Source organism: Phalaenopsis equestris, unplaced genomic scaffold (genome assembly GCF_001263595.1).
Source record: "Phalaenopsis equestris unplaced genomic scaffold, ASM126359v1 Scaffold000002, whole genome shotgun sequence".
Classification (NCBI taxonomy): Eukaryota; Viridiplantae; Streptophyta; class Magnoliopsida; order Asparagales; family Orchidaceae; genus Phalaenopsis; species Phalaenopsis equestris.
Window position 1 is genome coordinate 54015537 of NW_018164444.1, and position 22607 is coordinate 54038143.

The window sequence follows — 22607 nt, forward strand, 5'->3', positions numbered from 1 at the left end:
TATAACTCTTAACAATGTGAGGCAAGTAATGATTTCTTACATAGAGACTCGAGAAAATATTTACATGCAACCAAATTATCGAGGAGAGAAAATCTAAAGCAATCAAAATTTATGTGAAAAAATTCTGAAAAAATGGAAAAAAGAAAACAAGTGGTATGAGCCGACCTGAGTACTGGGCGGGTGGCCCGACAGATTCATCATAAGCCCGCTCAAAATGAAAAAATTATTCCATACGGATCGGCACCGCACGCAGCTTGTGTGTGCGGTGTCCGATCCTGACCGTAAATCAGGTGATCTATGATCAGAATGTATTTTGATGGGCCCCACCTAATTTTTTTTTATAAAAAAATAGAAATAATCCTGACCGTAAATCACCGTGATCTACGGCCAGGATCAGACACCGCATGCAGAGATGCATGCGGTGTCTGCACGCAATAATTCCTCCTCAAAATGAGAATGCTACGGGAAAAAAAAAAAAATTTGCAAGCCTACCCGGCCCGAGCCACCTTTGACTTTATCAAATCCCGACAGTCATACCCAGCCCGCCCACGCATAACCCAGCCCAAACAAAAAATATCAAAATTACATTTTTTTTATCTGTCCTATGCATATTAGAATGCTGATTTTCATCATCATTTGCATATAATGTACTTTCAGGGTTAAATCATGTTCTATCTCCTAATGTAATAGGCTCGCCGAGGAACTTTGGATGAGCCATTTGCATAGGACAGCAGAGAGTTTTCGACAAAACTTTGCATAGAAATGGTACTGCTTCTTCAAAGCATCCTATAGATACGGATCGTTTCAAAATTAATTCTCCGTTTCTAAACACTGCTACATTCTTTTTACCCAATTGGTATTGTTTTGTATGGGAGGTGGTATTCAAAGTGGATTACACTGTTGCAAACATAAAACAAAAAGTTTGGTACAATTATTCTACTGAATTAAGAAAGATGAGATTATAAAAACGAACAATCATAACCATATGGTAGTGGTTCGGATACATTAGTCATAGTTTAATCAATTCAGGCAATTTGTACATGCTTGAGTTCAATCAGTTCAGGCAATTTGCAATGGCAAGGAAAAAAAAAAGGACAGGAAGTAATAAAATCAGAAGAAACAAAAAATCATTGAATTAACCATTTAATTCTATAGGATAATAAATATCCCAAAAGCATTTATGCACGTATAAACAACAGACTGCACGGAGTAATTTACAATTTTCCAAAACTTTTGCGGAAGCAACAATATCATTTAGATTTGTCACTCCAGCAGAGGTTCGCTAACATCATACTCCTACTGGTTACAAGGAGAAACCTAAATTGCTATGCGTGTATTAAACAAATGACCAGTTGATAAACATGAAGGCCAAGCAATGCTGACAGTTGCATTCATCCAGAACTTTCCAGGCCATAGCCTGCTCATAGGACGCCGGACGGCCCATGCTCGACATGCAGATGCCTGCCGGAAGATAAGCAAACCCCTGGAAAGAGATGGGCAAAAAGGAGAATAAAAAAAAAATAGAAATTTGCAAGAGAAGATTTACAATTTTTGTGGCATAATTTTCTTGTAAAAAACATTTTAACAAGCTCTGCTAAAACATTGTGGAAATTGGCTTTTCAAAAAACGGAAACAAGTATATAATACCAATAACTTCAAGAAAAATGATTTTTTCATGACATATGTAGAACTAGTTCTACATATTTGCATACCTGTTGCATTAACTTGGGAAACACAGACGAGAGGACATTGCGGCCATCTTCGTCAAGAATGTTCTCAAGTGTGATGTCTTGCAGAGCAACCAGCGTGGTTTCGAGCATGTCGAGGCCAGATTGATTTGCGAAGGTTAAAGATGGAGAAGCCTGTGAAAAGAAAGAAAGTCCCATTACAATGTGCGAAAGCATGGATCTTCGTAGTCGCATAATATTGAATGTATAATAAAAAACATGCCTTGAGAGAACAGCAGGTGATTGCATCGGAATGGTGCCACAGAAGCTTCAGATGGGAATCGGCACAATGACTGTCCGTCCTTATGAGCTCAATTCCAGAATGGAACCTGAAAAACAGTAAAAGCAATCAGGTAATAACATTATTATGTAGTACATCAATAAAACAAATTTCATTTTCTTCTTCCCTTCATAAAAACCCTAGAAAAACATGTCTTCTCCCTGATTAACACCAGTTGCCAGCACTTCAGAACTTATTGCCAGTCACCTGCACAGTTCAGCGACTATAAAGAGCACCAGCCATCTGCCAAACACTACAAACTTCCAGGAGATTGCCGTTGATACCTTGACGAACCTACTAACAACAACCTCGATAGCCAGCCATTTGGATGTCAAATCTTTTGCTACCCAACTCCACAAGCTTGTGCACCCATCTAACAAACATCAAGTCCGATGGTCCTTAAAGTTAGCCTCCACTTCCTCCTAAACAGCGCACCGCACCTTAGAGACATAACTCTCTCACAAGCCTCCACCCTCCCCAAGCTCCCATGCTAAAACTGGCCACCAAACCACATGTGGAATGCAGCTCCCTCGTAAGCCTCCACCCTACCAATGACCTTGAGAACTCCCAACAAAATTGTCGCCAAGCCAAGAGAACTGAATCTATTGATATTTTACCTTACTCAAGTCACTTGAGAAGAAGTCTCTTGCAGGTCATCATTGCCCAAAAAAAGTCCCAAATTTTCACTTGATTTTCCTTTCAGTTGGAGGGCTGGATGCCTATGGCCTTAAATCAGATGCAACTATATAGGATATCTTTTAGAAATATGAGATCAAGATTTTTTTAAACAAATAATAGTTGAGATTTTCCACGTGATAAAATCTAAGAATTCTAAATTTGATCACATAATTAGAGAAAATAGATTCATGTAGAATCAAGAAAATAATGAAAAGATTAATGTTAGCATCAACTTAATGATCTCTGCTTTGAAGCCAAAATAGTGATCTGTGATCAGAAGAAAGATTTATCTGTGTGTAACGGCCCCTAAGCAGTATTGAGGTTCGAATTTTTTATCCTTGATAAAATACTATTTGCCTTGCAATACTCTCGTCCTTTGAAAGCTCCCAGTTCATAGAAACTGTGCTACAATGCACCCAAAAACCACCTTCAATAGATTTTCAAAATGGTTCCTTATATTTCATTGTACATGATACCGTTTTAAGCTGGCATCAGGCATTCAAAACATTTATACTTAAAGTGGGCATTTAGACTTTTAGGGTATAGGTCATGTCGGCTCCTTTCCTTACAAGAAGAAAAATCAAACTAGTTTGGTGATTTGAACTTTTAAATTCTTACTTTGGGATTTTGACATTTATAAGGGCTTGCTAGACTCATCAACTCAAGTCTTTGTGAGGAGAACCAGACTAATTGGGTGACACTTACAACCTTATCCTAGAAAAGGTGGTCTATTTAGCCAGCGCAACAATCTCAAACATAATATTTAAGCATTCGATATATTTGGTTGGAGCACATGCGGACATTTAAATTTCACATATTTAAATATCTTTTTATCAGCTTTAAAGACTTGCATGAATATGAACTTAATATGAACTTTACAAAATATCTCAAGTGAAACCCCTCCAAGTCTTAAAAGTATTTCACATTTGAAGATACCGCAACTGACTTAGAAGATAACCATGAGATTTTGAAATCATTGAGAACTTAAAGTATCTGTAAAAGAATATGATTTGTTTTTAAATAAAAAAGAACTCAAGTGAAACCCCTCCAAGTTTTAAAAGTATTTCACATTTGAAGATACCACATTTGACTTAGAAGATAACCCTGAGATTTTGAAATCATTGAGAACTTAAAAGTATCTGTAAAAGAATATGATTTGTCTTTAAAAAAAAAAGAAACCGCCTTCCGTTCACAAGGTGTATTGCGAATTTGGTGGTGGGATCTTAACATTTCAAAAGGTCTCATTTGTATTATTTTATCCCTATGAGCCTAAGTCAGAAAACCCAATTTTTAAACTGATATTTAAATCCTAAGAGCCTAAGTATGAAAAGTTTAATTTTCAGGTTTACGAGCTTAATATTTTAAAATCAACCTTTAATGCTTTAAGCTATATTAGTCAATGCTTTAAAGACCCAAATTTTTTTTAAAAGAATTTTAAACCCTCGCATCATAAATATTCAAAAACCTAGATCCCCAATATTTTAAAACTCCAAGAGCCTAAATTTTGAAAGCTAGAGTTCAAATCATTTTAAAATTTGAATGAGTCAAATTTTATGTTACTTTATAAGCTCAAATATTTTAAAATTTTAAATTAATTATAAGAGCTCAAATATTTTAAAATTTTAAATTAATTATAAGTTCAAATCACCAAAAATTTGGACAACCTCCCGACGTCAACTCCCGCTAAGGGGCAAGAGATGGTGCAAACCTTCACATGTATCTCAAAAGAATCTTTGGTCAGTGTCGTAAAATATTGCGGTAGGGAAGTAAAATCCAAGTTTTCAACCCATGGTCTCAAAAGACGCAACAGAGGAGAAAAAAACATTTAACCCACAATCTCAAAAGTTGTGGAGCCTTCAGTGTACCTGCAAAAAAGGTTATACTACAAACAAAGAGCTCCCTGATTTTTTTAAATAATTCTCCATACAAGTTCAAGATTTCCCCACCTAACAGGTATTGTGTTCTCCTAGAACGGAGGCTTTTCAAAAACTTCCCATTTCCCACAAGATTATACCTGCAGGAAATCATGAATCCCAATTTTAAAAGAATTCTCCAAACGAGTTTACAAGTTACCAGCCTAACAGGTACCTACTATACTCTCCTCGAATTGAGGTTTAAAAAAAAAAAATTTGTCCCATTGCCCCGACATTATACCTGTTTGAGCCTCGATGTTGTCGGTGACGATGTTGATGATAACAATAACGATGAAAAAACAACATGAATATCTCATTTTTTATTCAATTACATAACAACAATAATACTAAAAATTAAATAAAAAATGAATGAACAATAAAATAACAACAGTGCTAGAACAATGGGTCTAGCTCTGGTTTAAGGGGTCGGGCTTGATTTTGTGGAAATGGCGACTCTGTTTAGCAAGCAACAACAAGGTTCAGCGATAGAAGAGAAGAAAAGCTCGGATGCAGGCTAGGGCAGAGACACTATTGGGATTGTGTGGCTTGAGGGCATGAAAAGGGTATCGCGGCACAGGTGAGAAGGTGTGGCGTCTTCTACGCAGGATATGCAGCTCGGTTTCGAGTTAGGGCAGCGTGTGCGCAAGAGGAAACTCTGGAGTTGTGCAAACAAAGAGAAGAATGATGAGGAGGTGAGCCTTCTGTGAACATATAAAGGGCGGCTCGGCTAGATTGAGTTCGTGTGAGATTAGCGAAGGATAGGGCAGAGAGGGAAGAATGGCGAGCAATTTTGTCAGAGAGAATTTTGGTGAAACCGAGTCGCAGGACAGAGACGACTGCAAAGTTAAAGCTTTGCCGCTACGGTGAAGGAGGAAGGCATCGATTTCTTCTGAGGGAGAATCACGTGTATGAAAGAAAAAGGGTTGCAAGGTTGTGTGAGGCATGGTCACGTGTGTTGACCCTATTTTCAGTGAGGTCTTAGTCTCCTACTCATATAACCCAAAATCTAGCTTTAAAAGTTTCTTATGGACCATCTTAGCGGACTAGTAATGGAGCCCGCCTCACGTAGAACTCCACACCACTTATTGACTCATTTTTATGAAGACCTCGCATGAGTTGTCCCAAGCACTCAACTTTTAGTTGCAAGGGTTAAGGACCAACGTATGGAGGGTCTGAAATGAGTTCCTACGGGATTTAGGAGGCGTTAAGTAAACCATTTATCATTCGAACACTCGCGAATGCCGCAATTTACGCACTCACTGCACCAAGCACGATGTTGACTTGAATGACCTGATCGTCGGCGTACTTGTCCGAACGACCCTTAATGACAAAACGGACCGCACGGATGCATCCAGAACGTCAGCTTTAGCTAAAAATAACACTCATTTTACTATAGTGCCGCATGCGCAAACGACACAAAAATTGATGCACATTTTTTAAATTAGTGGGGCGCAAGTTCAGGCTCAACCCACGTTCAACTCGGGCTGAACAAGGGCTAAGCAATTTTGAAATTTAAATTTTTAAATTTCAAATGATTTAATTTCACCCTAATTAAATTCATTTCGAAGTTATTACCAGCCAAATAAAATTCTCCCACAAATGTAAATTCATCAATTCCTTGTCTAATGCCCTATAACAGACATTTTGAAAGTGCAGTTATAGGATGCGGCCTCCCCTTCCTCACGGGCAGATACTAACTTGGCTCATTATTGTCGCGGCCTTCCCCTTCCTCACAGGCAGATTCTGAACTCCTCCCTTCCTCTCTCGATCGTAGCCCTAGTCAAAGCCCTCTGCCTGCTGTTTGGTTCGTCTCACTTGCCCCGAAGCCATCGCCTTCCTCATCCGACTCCCTTCCTCTCTCGATCGCAGCCTAGTTGAAGCCCTCTGCCTCCTGTTCGGCTTGTCTCACTCGTCCCGAAGCCCTCTGCCTCCTGTCGGCTTGTCTCACTCGCCCCGAAGCCATCGCCTTCCTCATCCCGCCGAAACTCTAGCGCTCGACTGAAGACCCCCGCTTGCATGCGTCCCTCTCGCGCGATGGAAGCCCCCATTCGCCCCGCTCCTACTGCGCCAATTACTGCTTGATGTTAAAACCCTCATTTTCCCCTCACGCACAACATGTTTCCCATTCGATTCTCTCCCAGAGCACGCCTTCCCCCTCGCCATCTCTCCTTTTTGCTCCTAACCACGATAAGCAAGATAAAATCTAAACCCATTTCTCTGATTCGTGGCATGTGGCTGGAGACTTGCTTGTTGGATGTTGATGAAAATCTGCTTATTATTATTCTCATAGGCGATTTTAACATTTTCTTTTAGCTTTTGTCAAAGTGGAGAAATATCTCTATTTTACTTATTGGTGCAATTTTAAGTTGAAACTCTTGCTTGCACAATAGTTCCATGACGAGGAAAAACCTTTTGACATGTATAAATCCAAATTTGACTCATTTGTTGCCACGCCTAGTTAATCTACCATAATAGGGTGTTTTAGGTGACTTTTAAAATGCTTCGAGCACTTGTCTTGATGAAATTTTGCGTGGCCTATTTTAAAAAATCTAAGTTTTTTTTTTTTTTTATACGATCATTTGTAAAAGGTGGAGGATAATTTCATATGGTTTGATAATGAAATTTGCTATCCTTGGGCCATAGATCTTAATCAAATGCTTTTTCGTTCATTATCCTTTAATAGAAAATTTACATATGGAGCATAAAAATCTTTGGGTATTTGCACCTCTAAAACTATGAGTTTTAATCTCTTTGTGGATGAATCATTTTACCTATGATTGAAGGGCTAACTTTCTAGCTGATTTTAGAGGCTTTACATGTCACTCAGGTGCTGATCCATGCACTGTTTTTACAAGGGTTTGATGCCCCATTTAAGTGTCGGTTTGCCCATCATTTTAAGGCTTTTAATTGTTGTTTGGAAGCTGTTCATTTTTGTAAGTGGATGTTTGGAAGTTATTCATTACTGTAAGTAGTTGTTTGGAAGCTGTTAATGGTTGTAGAAGTATTGTTTGAGGCTTAAAATTGTCGTGAGAGCTGTTTAGAAGCTGTTAATCTCTGTTGAAATGCTATTTGAGGCTTATAACTGTTGTGAGAGCTATTTGGAAGCTATTAAGTGTTGTAAGTGACTGTTTGGAAGTTGTTAATCGCCGTAAGATCACTGTTTCGAGTTCCTAGCTGCTGTCTGGAGTCGTAGGAAACCTTAGAACCGTCGTTTGGAGTTCCTAGTTGTTGTCCGGAGTCGTAGGAAGCCTTAGAATCACTGTTTGGAGTTCCTAGCTGTTGTCTGGAGTTGTAGGAAGCCTTAGGATCGCTGTTTGGAGTTCCTAGCTGCTGTTACGACTGATTTTTTTTTACGCTAGAATTCCTATTTTCTTTCTTTTTCTACAACCTATTTAAATTCTCTGCAAACTATATTATGTTTTATGAGCTAACCACGCAACGAGAATATCAAGAAGATAACAGGTACGCATGTACAGGTTATTTATTGTCATTTTTTTATCACTGTATATTTATGGTACAGTTTATTTATTTACTCATGCTTTAATATATATCACGCAAGTCTGGTTGCAATTTCATTTTCAAAACAAAACAATTTTAAAAAATTAAATAACGTTTTCAAAACAAAACAAAAGCAAACCACGTCCTTTTGAATTTACGGAAGATCCTCGGATAAGATAACTCACGGTTGCTAACGAGATCTCCCCAGTTTAAATGAGCTCAACAACTCGTTCAGACTAAGTAATTTCAAAAGAAAATAGTGGTACCGAAACGAGGAAACTGTTATATCTTAATCGGTGTCGCTCTAATCAACTTTAACCCCCTCATAATGCTTGAATGACAACAAAACCAAAACCTTGAAACATAATTGGTAAAACCTTCTGAACCTTAGACATTATGACTGCTACTTCGACGAGGTGCTTGGAGCATATCCCATGGGCAACACGAGAAGGACCTGCAGAAGGACATCTTTGAGACAACAAAGCAAGCATACAACAGCTAAACTTTCCTAGTCTAAATAACAACTCATAGAATTTTGAGGTAGTTCGCCCAACGCGACATAAATCTTCATGCCCTTTTTAGGTTTCTGTGCAACCATGTTGCGTAGCGTAAGTCCTAACTCACCTTAGGTTTTGAGGTTGTTGTCCGGTACGACGTAAATCCTTCTATCTTTGCGGGCTATTTATGCAAATGTAAGTACAAAATAATAAAATTAACAGGATTAAACACTTAAATAACATCGCCTCTAAAACGCAGTCACACAGTATGATAATTTGGGAAGTTACTGAGGGTTCTCCTTAGGATCTGTGACGTCCCCTACCTTTTTCTTACTTTAGAGTCCTGAAAATAAATGTTCCTATTTGAGCCACTCCCACTTGCTTTTCCACGTCCTACCGTGTTGACCTCATTTTGAGATCATTACTCTTTTCCTTAGAATCCTAGAATCTAGCTCTAGGGGTTCCTATTTACTATCTTAGAAAACTAGTATTGGAATCTATCCCCTTAGAAATTCTAGCCACTTCTTATTTCTCTTGTGATGTCTCGCATTGATGATATCAAAACCATCGTTGTATGGTCGAGTGGTTAAGGATTATCGTGTGTAGACTCAAGGAGAAGTTCTCAATAGGATCTCAAGCCCTAGGAAAACCTCTTCAGGACTTTATCATCACACACGCACACACAAAATGCACAAAATTCACTAAGTTGCACAAGATCGGGCTAGAATTGAGCTTAGAGGATAGGTGAAAATGCAAACTTCTCCGGACGACCTCTGATGACGAAATGGACTGCGCCAACGCGTTCAGGATATCAATTTTAGCTAGGAAAGACACCGATATTGTTATATTTTTGGACACAAGCAAATCACACGCAAATCAAGAAATTCGTCGAAACGACCTCAGATGGCAAAAAATACCACGCCGGCGCGACCGAAACGTCAAAATTATCTGGAAAAGATACCCACTTTGCTAGGGTTCCGAACACGAATAAATCACACGTTAATTGATAATAACTAAATAATATAATACAATAAAATAAAATTAAAAAAAATAAAAATAAAAATAAATCCTTATTTTAAACCTATTCCACCTAACTCACGCACCCAATCTCTCATCTTCGCTCGATCCAGTCGCACGAGATGGCTTGCCCCTCGAACCCTAGATCCCGCGCCCTTCTCCTATTCGTGAATCTTCATGATGCTTCTTGCCCGAGCCGCAGCAGCGTCCTCTCTTCCACTCGCTGGCTTGCGCGAAACCCTGGCCCGTGCACCTCCCTCCCGTGCGATCCCTAGCTTCACGAAGCTTTGGCTGACTCTTCCTCTTCTTCGCAGGCCGCTCGACCGAGCGGCTCTCCAACGACAAAACTCCACCCGTTCGACTCTTCATCTTCCTTAGGCCTACTTCTCTTTCTCGCTAAATGCTTCTCCTCCTCTCCCACCATCCTATTTGGCCACCCTTAGGGTTGGTAGGCGGCTGCTCCTCTCTCTTTTGCCTATAAAACCACCTTGGGGATGTCTTGGAGGCTGGCCGAAATATTGAAGAAGAGGAGGTCTGACAAAATTCTGAGTGCTTCTTCTCACTTGGTTGGTCTGTGTTTTGTGTGCTTGGAGCTTTGGTTTTTTTTGTTCTCCTTTGAGCAATAAAAAAAGAGGTGTGGTTGTTGGCTGGATTCCTGTTGGTTGGTCCGAAGCCAACTTTGTTCTTCTTTCTTCAGGCATTTGGGAAGTATGGATTTACTACTTTCCTCTTTGGTTTATCTGTGAAACACTTCATGCAAAAAGTTGTGTTTGTTTGATTGGGAATTACTTGCTGCCATACTATGTTTTTGAAATTCCTAAAAAAGAGCCATTTACTTTATCTTATTGCTGCACCGAAGAAAGCTGAGGCTCAAACATCAGCTTTCAGGTTTGAGGAAACATAAACTCTATGCAAATGTGCATTATGGCCCAGTAATTATTTGTATGCTTACAGAATTTGTGCTTTAGTCCAGATTTGACATATGATTTTCTATTCGTTTGATAAGAAAACATCAGATAAGTTATCACGTGCTTTAGTTGCATGAATTGCCATGGATCCTTCTGCATTGGCTTATATGTAATGAGAATGCTCATAAAGTTCTTTGCCTTGGGTTATAAAAAATGTATATACATTTTCAAACAAAACTGTGAAGATTCCTTCCGGTTTGCTTCTACGGAGATATCAGACTTCTCGGAGAGTTTTGTAAAAGCACTCTTTCTTACGGATTAGGTCAAAGCATATAGCATTCTTTCTTACGGATTGGGTCAAACCATATTTCTGGAATTTAAGTTATTGAGCTGCTATGTGTACACTGAGAAGATTTACATAGATATCACTCTTTTTTTTTTTTTTGTGTTCACAAATCTAACACCCAAACTTACATTTTACACACATTCCACATATTTGGCTACCTAGTTTCAGGTAGCTTGAGCTGATCACATGATTTTTAATTCCTGCTCTTACTATATAACTTTGGGACATTCGCAATTGTGGATCTCATAACTTTCCTACCATCGTTACAATTACGCGATTGCCTGAATGTCTGTTGTAAGCAATTTTCTCCATGGTTTGTTGCTGGTAAAAATGCTTGAATTACGGATTGTACTGATGCAGTCATGATTGGAAAAGTATCATCTCCAAGTTATAGTAATTGTAAGTTCTTAAGCTGGGATAGTTTAACTTGCTAAATGATAAGTGTCTGAATTTGCTTACAAGAATCCATGATCACGAAGATATGGCATAGAAGTCTATTTACCACCTTTTGTCACTAAATGAATGAGCCGATGGCATCAACAACAGTTTATGCATGTGGCATCAAGCTTGTTGTCATGACAGAGTTGATGATCAGCACTAAGGATTCAGAATCATTATTGCACCCTTTTCTCATTCATATAAAGTTAGTACAAGACAGTTCTAAAACAATACATGTTGTAGGCGGTAATAGTGAGACAGACCTGTGAGATTTATCTTAGGGAAATTTACATGCATACCAACCAGTTCTTTTATATTTACATATTTAACACCCAAATTTCAATTCTCACATATGTGCTACTTTACCTATACATGCAATCGTGTTATGTCTTTTAGACTATCAAAAATGTTAGGTGGCTCATTTGCAAAATCTGAAATATTTGGGTGGCGTATTTGCAAAATCTGAAACATTTGATGGCATATTTGCAAAATCTGAAACATTTGGGTGGCATATTTGCAAAGTCTGAAACATTTGAGTGGCGTATTTGCAAAATCTGAAATATTTAAGTGGCGTATTTGCAAAATCTGAAACATTTAGGAGCTTTCCTTTGCTCTCTACTTGCTCCTTAGTTGAATAATTTTAAAACATGATTAAGGCCACATTTTAGTTTACATTTTGGCAAGCTTGGAAAGTTGCAATGCTTCACCTTTACAAAAATCTGAAAGTTTATATGTTATATTTGCAAAAGATTGGAAAGTTTTTGGTGCCTTGCTTTTCAAAATCTGAAAACTTTGGTGTTTTATTTTTGCAAAAATCTGATATGTTTCATGTGCAATTGGCAAGGATTGGAAAAGTTTAGGTGTCTTGCTTTTGAAAATCTGAAAGTTCTATGTATGTTATTTGCAAAAATCTGAAAGTTATAGTTTTGTTACTTGCAAAAATCTAAAAGCTTCGATGTTTTACCTTTACAAACATCTGAAAGTTTCTATGTTCTATTTGGAAAGTTTGGAGAGATACGGTGCTCCCAAATGAGTACATGTGTAAGGAAATTCCCATATATATGTAGCGTCTCCCATGTGCCTTTGTTTCTTTTCCTCAATCACAGGAGCGATAGTTTTTTTTTCCTTTGTGGTAGATGTTGGGGAACGCTCATTCTTACAAGTTTATTGGAAAAGTTACACATATTAGATAATGCTCATGTTTCCCACATGTCCAATGCTTGAACTTTACTCTCTATATTTATGCATTCATTACCTTGTAGATTGAAATGCATCTTTTTGCATAAGTGACAAATGTGAGAAAATTATGGAACGAACTTGCACCACTTTTAGTTTGAATCGTCTTCCATTTTGGGAGAGTTAAAACGCCTCATTTCTCTTTTAGAAAAATTTAAATCTGTAACAGTTTTGAGTTTTGAAGGTTTGAAAGTCTTTGAAGCTTATTTCTTTTTGAAAATTTGAATTGTTTCATTTGAGTCTTCTTTTAAATACTAAAGTGGATGTCTCAAAACGTTACTTTTACGTCATTTTAAATGTTATATTTTCGTTGTTTTGAAAACTTCGAATGCTCTTTTCGAGTCTAATTTACTTGATATTTTGGGAGCTGATTTGATTATTAAATGTTTTTTAGGCTGATTCCCTTGCGATTTTGTCCCTTGCTTAGCTGATTTGTTTCTTTTTTAGATGTGGGTCGGCCTCCCTTTTTCGTTGATTTTTTTTGCAACGGTTAAATTAAAAATGAGAATTTCTGATTTAATTATTTTCAGGATTGATTCACGACCTTAAAAAAATAAAAAGAAACGGGAGGGAATAAAAAAAAAATTTGATACTTAGTCTGTTGAGATGATTGAAACCTAAAGGAAAAATAGAACCATTTACTATTTCTTTTACATAAGAATAAAATTGTAATTATGAGAATTATTGAGAATTGGGAGAAAGTAAGAGCTTAAATGATTCAAGAGTTAAGGGCATAAATTGAAAGATTAGCAGGCTATCAATTAGGACCACTAAGCATTGGATAAACTTTAGTCCAATTGTTTTAATTAGGATTGAAATACATTTCATGAACTTTTTTGCCAAAATTATGGGTTTACCCTCTAGGTCTTAAGAGTGATAGTGAGCTAAGTTTGATCTAAAGATGTTCAAGAATTAGTTGGAAAACACATAATTGAAGATAAACACTTTAAAACACTTCAAACTTAAGTTAAAGCATAGGCCTCTTAGATTTTATGTGCACACTCTAGGTGAGTTCATCTACATAATTTTCAAATAGACACTGAAACTAGGCATGACCCTAATTCACAAGTTAGTTAAAGCAATAAACGGGGTATGCACTAGGCTATGGTTCATGACTGATTTAATTAAATCAAATAATAAAATTCTCTTCATAACTTGACCTAAAATGAAACTCATTGCTTCGGGATTTGAGCTTGAGTCTTACACTCAAATCCTCCTGGCAATTGGGGACATTCTCAATGTCACATATAAATCTCCCACCATTGGTCATTTATATGTGAAATTGTGTTTTGTTTTATTTATTTGTCTTTTCCCTACGATTTGTTTCAAGTCTTTGTGGGTCGATTTCAATTTTTCCTCAGAGCTTCCCATGTGTTACTCCATTTATTCTGTCATACATAAACACATATTTGCCCTGCTAGTTGAATTTGTCTACTATATTGTTACCTGCGACGTTGATCCCATTTACAGGAGAAGCAATAACAAGAAAAATCAGATACCCAAAGTTTATAGAACATTTATAGAACTCTACTGCATTTTCTTATATTGCTTTTATTTATCGCACTTTTACTGTTTTGCATTTATTGTTCTTCATTATAGCATAGTTTATTTATGCATGCTTCAAGTTAACTACAAAACCTTTAGGCTATAGCCTGATTTAGAAGATATACAATAGTAAGTCACCAAATAACAATATTGCACATTCACATATAAGACACTAAACTTCAAAACTACTACTACATGGGACATGGAGCAAATCTTCGTGGGCAGCATAACCAGGATGTAGCGGACGGAAGATGACGATCTACAACGGTACAATAAGTCTATGACAACTAAATATTTTTCTTAGTTTAAATAACCCATAGGACTTCGAGAAAATTTGTTTAGCGCAACGCAAATCCTCACATTATTTTTATGCTTTTGCACAACCCTGTTGTGCAATTATAAATCCTAACACTTTTAGGATTTCGAGGTTACCGTACGGTACGGTGTAAAATTTGTACGATTGTAAGCCCTAAATTCTAAAATAAATTGCACGATTAAACATTGAACAACATCATTTCAAAGACATAAAGCCGAACAATAGGATAGTTGAGAAATCACCAGGATTTCCCCTGGATCTGTGATATTCCCTACTCTTCGCTCATTTGGATTCCTTAAAATAATTGCTCCTATTTGAGCCACTCCCGTTTGATTTTCTCGTGTCCAATCTTGAAAATTTAAACTTTGAAATCTGGAAGGCAGAACGACTGATCTTAATCGAGAGTTTTCTTAAGTGACCCCGGTCATTTAAAATGTAATTAACTATAGGGACTTGCCTCTATAAGGAACTTGGAACCTACTTAAAATAAATTATATCTAACCCTTATATTAGATAAGGGAAGTCGGTCATACATAAAAATGTTTCGCAGACCAAACGAATGTCACAAACTCTTTAGTTTAGGAAACTCTAAACTCTTTAGTTTAGGTGGTTGAGTCTACTGTCAAGTGGTATGTTTATCCTTCGGGATAGTGTATTACTTGTGGTATAACGCTCAGTTATCCAAACTATTCAATATGTGAGACACGTTTGGTCTCATCAATTTTTAAATTAAAATGTTACTTTCAGAAATCATATTAACATCAAAATTATTTTCATATTTTACAAAGATCATCCTTTTTCTTTCCAAAAAAAAATAATAACGGTCGACATACCGTAAAATCCTAAACTTTAAATTCTTGAAAACTATTACCTCTGATCATCATCGAGAGTTTTCTCGAGTGACCCCCGTCATTTGGGATGTAATTAACTATCGAGGCTTGTTTCGATAGAAAACTTGGAACCTAGGTAAAATAAACTCTACTTAATATTTATATTAGATAGAAAAACTTGTCGGTCACACATAAAAAGTTCGCAAACCAAACGGATGTCACAAATCTCTTAGTTTGCAGGATTGGGTTTATCACTGAGGCATACGCTTATCTTTCGGGAATATATAGTATTCGCAGTATCGGACACGATTATAAAAACTATTATACTAATGAGATTCATTTCTCATTTTTCGAAAATTAAAATATACTACTTTCAAAATCTAAACTATAAATCTATTATATTAAATTAAATTTAAAAAAATATTTTCAAATCAAAAAATTGACTGAAAACGTGCACATAGGAAGGAGACTGATAAAAGCTTTGCTTGATTGGAAAAAAAGGGAAGGTAAGGATGACAGTGAGAATAAAGAGTGAAAAAAAAATAAGAAAAAATTAACTTGCGCTTTTTTAATTGTAGAGGGCGAAACAAAGGAGAACAGTGGGGACAAACGAGACTGTGTGAATATCTTTTGTGATTTGTTGAAACAGAAGGGGAACGAGAAACAAGAAAAGAGCAAAAAGAGAGAAATGGAACAAGACAGAGCGAATAAGTGCCAATGAGGAAAGCTCTCCAGTCTGTCTGTTAATAACTGGGAAGCGACGTGAGAGCGGTTAGCATATGTGGGCAGGCTCCAACAGGCGAGATTTAATTTAATTAATATAATCTATTTCTATTTTTTTTTTCTTTTTTCCTTTTTTGGGTTCATCTTCCCCTTTTTTTCATTTTTATGGTCAACATAAACTAGTTAGATACTAATTCAAATTTATTTGATGACTTATTTGTTTAGATTTATAGAATCAAATGTTAACAATCGTAGATGAAAAGCCAAACACTCAAACAAATGTTTAACTTAATTATTAATTTAATGAAGCACTCCTTCGATCAATTCAAATAAGCCAATCACAAGCCATGTACGATTATTTAAAAATTTAAACAAGTCAAGTTTGAACATATATGTAAAAGCATAGTTCAAGCCCAAGCCAAACTTGAACAACTTATAATATAACCAAGCTAAGTCCAATCAATGACGTAGTTGGCTCGATTACAACCCTAATTATTATGTATTACATTATTAAAATCCATTTTTGTTTTCCTCTTCCATTCTAAGCAAACCCAACATATACCTAACTCTTTCCTCGCCAACACCTTTTAGCCGCATAATCCAATGGCTTCTCCAAATGCAAACTGGCCTTAAGCCTTTCGGAACTCACAGCTAGTCATCTACACACCAACATCAACTTTAAAGCACAGAAACCTTCCACCAACCACCGAAGCTCAATCACTTTGTCAACCAAGAATGCCAATGGTTTTTAAGACGAATCAAAAATAACATTCCAACTCTCTGACAACCTTAACAGCTAATTCTTAAGGCCAACCAATAAGACAACAAACCCCTTGTTGCTTCTTGTTGCCCACATACATTATGTTGAACACTTGCCAACCAAAACTTGAATCTGCTGGTCCTAAAGTTAATGCCCACTTTCTCATCTGGCTAGCCGCTACCCCTTCATAATATAACTCCCTTGTCAACCACTACCTCTATCAGTGACCTCATGAACACCCCCATTAGAGAACAAAACCAAGATCATCACCAAGCAAAGAGTATCAAATGATGCATCCTAATCTCAGACAACACGCTTGGGAAGATGTCTTGCAGATCACATAAGGAACTCTCATTCTGTTATAACTTTCCTTTAATTGATGGGTTGCTAGTGCTACCTTTGGACGTTGAATGCATGCCAATATATATAATAGAATATTAGGCAATGAAAGATTTCAGATTTCTGAAATAAAACAAATTGTGAGATTTTTTCAGGTGATTAGAACTAAGTAGTCGATCACATAGTAAGAGGAAACACTTTAATGAGAATTAGGAAATAAAGACGAAATAAATCTCCATGTCCCCCTAGCATTAATTGCCATGAAGCATTAGCACTTAAACATACTAGGAGAAAGAGTTTTTAGCAGTGCCTTAAACAATTTAAAAAATCAACGCTATTAGGATCAAAGGAGGCTAATACCGGCATGCATAAATGGCAAACAGAAGGCAACCTTCATTGTTATAAACGAAAAAATGAATCCCTAAGAGTATGAAATTCCACACATCAGAAAAAAGGAATTACCTGTAACTGCTAGAAATCCATCTTGCCAGTGTATGAGCTTCAGGAGACCCAAGTGGCTGTTTCATACCAAGCTCCCTGCCAAGCCGTGAAGAAGTGATTGCCATTGCAACTCTTTGCACTGAGGCCACCACGCTTCTAGTATATTGACGAGCCATTGCCACAACACTTTCTTGGAGGTGGTTCTCAAATATGAACTGGAACGCTATTGTCAGAACCGACCTCCCATCACTAATAGTCGTGTCAGTGACTATCCTACTTGTTCCACCTGAGCTAACCTCTAAAGTGGAGGCCAAGTCAAGAGTCCTTGTGGCAGGAGTAGAGTCCTGGAACAAAGAATGTAAGGGTGATAATCTGGGCAAATATATATATATAAAGGTCAAAAACTTCAATAAAGAATCCACGAAAGCACCATAACAACCCGGTGGCTCAGAAGTCTACGAGGAAAAAGCAGAAGAATAGATGCAAGGATTTGAGCCTTAGTCAAGTCAGCAATTTGGTGAAGCAGTGTTTTGATATATATATATATATATAGATTATATTTAAGATTTTGAATAGAACAGCACATATCATTGATAGCAGGGTATCTCAACTCAATTATAATAGTCAAAACAAAGAAAAGAAATAAAACATTATAAGACAAAATAGAAAATACATGAGGGAATAAAAATAATAAAAAGAAATAATAAAAATAAGTACTAGGGATATGTTGTTATAAATATAATACTCTCACTCAAGTTGAAACATAGATGTCAGTTCTGTTTAACTTGGATTTGAAATCATCAAACAAAGAACAAGGAAGATTTTGGTGAGAATATCCGTCAGTTAACCACTGGAGAGCACTAGAGGAAAACAAATTTTCTTGGACTCAATTTTTTTCTTAATGAATTGTCTATCAATTTTCACATGTTTGGTGCGATCATGCTGAACTGGATTGTGAGTAATATTGATGACGACCTTACTATCATATAATAGTTGTAGCATGATGGAGGTTGGCACACAAAGTTTGCAAGAGCTTCACAGAGCCCTAAAAATATGGACCGAAATTCTGCTTCGGCATTGCTCCGGGCAACCACAAACTGTTTTTTACTTTTCCACGTGACAAAAGTTTCCCCATACAAATGCGCAATATCCCGACGTGGAACATCGATCATGAACCGACCCGACCCAAACAACATTTGTATAAACAACAATTAATCGAGATGCGTGACAAAAGAAAAACAAACCAAGTGGAGAATCCGGTGAACAGCTTTGAGATGTTGCTTATAGGGGCCATGCATGAAGTTACTAACTATACCAACTGCATGACATATATGGACAAGGTAAATGAGTTTTCCTTTAAGTTGGTAGTGAGTTTTGTTGACAAGTGCGGCATTGAGAATGTCAGCTAATTTTTCATTAGGATCCAAAGGGACAACCACTGGCTTGCACAGAAGAAAGTTGTTCTCAACCAGGAGATCAACCACATATTTGCGTTGAGATAAGCAAATGCCCCAAGATGATCGAGTCATTTCCATGCCTCAAAAGTATAGGAGAGATCCCAAGTCCTTCATTTCAAAGAACTTAGTAAGAATATCTTTCAAGGACACAAATACTGAGAGATTGTTACTTGTAAGTACAATATCGTCAACATAGATAATAAGGACAACTACCTAGCCATTGGATGATTGTTGGAAGTAGAGAGTATGATTCGATTGAGATTGAGTAAAACCATAGCCCGCGATCACCTTTGTTAAATTGTCGAACCAGACCCTTGAGGACTGATTTAGCCCATAGAGGGAGTTTCGTAGCTTGCACACTTGCCCTCTGAAGGTCGTAGAGTCAAAAACCAAGAGAGAGAGACATGTATACCTCTTTTGTAAGTTCTCCATTCAAGAATGCATTCTTGACACCTAGCAGGAATAAAGGTCAATCCAGATTCAACACAAGGGACAACATAACCCGAATAGTGTTTAAGTTGGCCACTGGAGCAAATACTCCTCATAATCAACTCTATAGATTTGAGAGTATTTGACGACTAAGTGTGCCTTGTTGCGTTCAAAAGATCCATCAGAGTTGAACTTGGTGTTAAAAATCTAACGACACCTTACAACTTTCTTACCAGGAGGAAGATCAACAACGTTTCATGTATGGGTTCGTCGAAGAGCATCCATCTCCTGCATTATCACCCTTTTCCAAGCTTAATCAGCAAAAGCAACCTCAATAGTAGTTGGAATCTAATTATCCGTCGGGCAGTAAAAAATGTTCTATAAGTCGGCGTTAAATTACAAAAAGAAACATATTTTGCTATAGAATAGAGAGAGCATGTCTAATTGCATAACTTACTCAGAAAAACTAACCACCTCATTCAAAGGAGAGGTCGTCTGAGGATGTCGTCCAAAGTGGATTCAAGGTCCAGTAAGGATGTAGTGAGTTCCAGAGTAGGAGCATTGGGATTGGTGCGTTAAGTGTAGACACGGATGGTGGGAGGAGATGGCGCACTCACCGGAACAGGGGACTAACTGGATGGTTCACTCACCGAAATAGGAGACTCGTCAGCGGAAGGAACAAAGGGTGTAACATTCATAGGATTAGGGTAAGGGACAATGTCTAAGAACCCAAACTCCTCACTTGAGGTCAACCTAATAAAATAAGGAATACTTTCAAAAAAAAACATTAGCACTCACATAGATTTTGTTAGTGGTAAGATCAAGGTATCGATACATCTTTTAAGTGGCAGAATACCCAAGGAAAATACACTTTATGAATCTGGAATCAAGTTTACTCCGATTGGGGACAGTGTTCTGAACAAAGAAGCACACCCAAAAATCATTGGATCTAATGTGGAGAAGATCCGATTGGCAGGGAAGTATGACACAGAGATGACTAAGGAGGTTTGTTACTTGTGAATTTTAGAAAGAACTATTTATGAGATAGGTGGCTGTGAGAATGACATTGTTCCAAAACTAATTCGGGACATTGGATTGAAACATAATGGAGAGATGAACATCGAGGAGGTGGCGGGTTTTCCCCTCGACTATCTCATTTTGTTGACTGTTCACAAACGAGTTAGGTAGAGGATGTTTTTACTCACTAAGAATTCACCCAAAATAGAGTTGAAAAACTCACAACCATTTTCGGTCCCCAGGACCTGAATAGGAGTTTTGAATTGAGTTAAAACGAAGGTGTAAAAGTTTTGGAAGGTGACAACAACCTCTGATTACTCTTTTAAAATATAGACCCACGTCATCCGAGTGTGATCATCAATCAAAGTCGGGAAACATCATTTATTGGTGTAATTGGGAGTGTAAGAGGGTCACTGTGCATGAGAGAGAAAGGAGCATAACGTGTGTGTGGGGTGTATGAACATGGTAATGTTTAGCTAACTAACATGTCTTACAAATAAAATTAGAAAGGTATTTAGTAGAACACATCAAAGGATAAAATTTTTTTAAGTATTGAAAACTAAGAAGACCTAAACGACAATGCAACCGACAATGCAACCAATGCAACAACATAATGAGACATTCAATAACTCGAGATAAACTACAACTCTTGTGAGGTATGTCGTCACTCTCCGTGCTCTTCTTTCGGAAGCAGTAGAGCCTGACTACCCTCTTAGCAATGATAATCATCCTTCCCGAAATACGATCTTGAAAAACACAACCCTCATAAGAGAAATTAGCAACACAATCAATATAATTCGTCAAGTTGCTAGCAGATAACAAGTTACATTGCAACTATGGAACATGTAAAACAAACTACAGAGTTAAGTAACAACTGACCATTTATCGGTAATGGAATTACAGGAGCGATCGACAATTCAAATGGTATTCTTTATAGAACACGGATCGTAAGTAGAGAAAACTAGTGAGTATCAAGTCATGTGATTCATAGCACATGAATCAATAATTCAAAGACTATATTAGAAATAAACCATGAAAGTCATAGGAAGAGAACCTTGTCACATGTGAGAGGTCGATGGGCTCGTAGAGATTTGATTGGCTTCAAGAAGCTTGATCAATTGCTTCATCTAGTTTTTCAGGAACTCGAAGGACTCTGTGATGCTCCAGATAGGAGTCAATTTAGTTGCGATAGGCCTGCCCGTCGCCGTGAGACCCTTGGTAGCAAAGGTTTTGGTCGAAGGCTTACCGTAAAGTTTACAAAACTTGTCCTGAGTATAGTTGAATTTGTAACAGTAATCAAAAGTGGGGTGATCGGTCTGGGTGGCATGAATGAGGGCTGACACTAAGGCGTGTGATTCGGCTTAAGGAGTAGAAGTGTCGAGCATGACAAGTCTTTAGTTTTCTTCTCGACGAAGCTCAATGAAAGCAGCGCGAGCGGACACATGTAGGGATACCATCGATGAATTCAAGTAGGGTCACCGACAGACGAAATTGCAAGAATTCGTACAACTACAGAGATGTTGGAATGTTGTAGGAATTTTGCTGGGCAAAAACAATTGCACCTGTACAGGAAGGCAAAGGAATTCTGCTGTAGGAATCAACCAGCGGCTTGCACTTGCAGAGGAAGGCAGAGGAGTTCTACTGTAGAGGAATTTTGCTATAGGAATCAATCAGTGGCTTGTACTTGTCGGTATTGTCTTTGATCAGCGACAAGAACGGTATGCAGAGGACGAAGGAATGCATGTTGGACTGATCAGAGACAAGGAGAACTGCAAGAAGCATATGCTAGTCTAGCGTCTTATGCTTAGTTCAGCGGCAAGAAGAGGAACCTGCAGACCTACCAGCTATTGAAGAGACCAACGGCTACAAGAAACCAGCCAGTGGAGCCGGCGGCTAGGAATCCCTACAGAAGGCCCAACAGAGAAGAGCAACAGTGGCATCTACAGAAGGACAGGCGAAGGCCTGGATCTAGGGTTAAGCTTTGATATCATGTTGAGATTTGGAATAGAGCAGAAAATATTATTGATAGAAAGAATTATTGATAGAAGGAAGGGTAATTAAATCCAATTACAATAGGCATAACACAGAAAATAAATAAAACACAATTAATACAAAATAGGAAATACATAATGAGGGAATAAATGTAATAAAAGCTAATAATAAGAATAATGACTAGGTATTTGTTGTTATATATATATATATATATATATAT

The 22607-nt window shown here is 37.5% G+C and overlaps 1 protein-coding gene across 1 annotated transcript in view; it reads right to left on the reverse strand.

Annotated features, from left to right (window-relative positions):
• Positions 1 to 1114: 1114 nt before the first annotated feature.
• Positions 1115 to 22607, reverse strand: part of LOC110026250 (homeobox-leucine zipper protein HOX32-like) — a 26557-nt gene continuing 5064 nt past the window's right edge. The window contains exons 15-18 of the mRNA XM_020727126.1: positions 17514 to 17836; positions 1951 to 2056; positions 1713 to 1862; positions 1115 to 1483 (exon numbers count right to left, since the gene is read on the reverse strand). Of these exons, the coding sequence (XP_020582785.1) occupies positions 1337 to 1483; positions 1713 to 1862; positions 1951 to 2056; positions 17514 to 17836 (726 nt within the window). The 3' untranslated portion in view covers positions 1115 to 1336. The remainder of the gene's footprint in view (positions 1484 to 1712; positions 1863 to 1950; positions 2057 to 17513; positions 17837 to 22607) is intronic.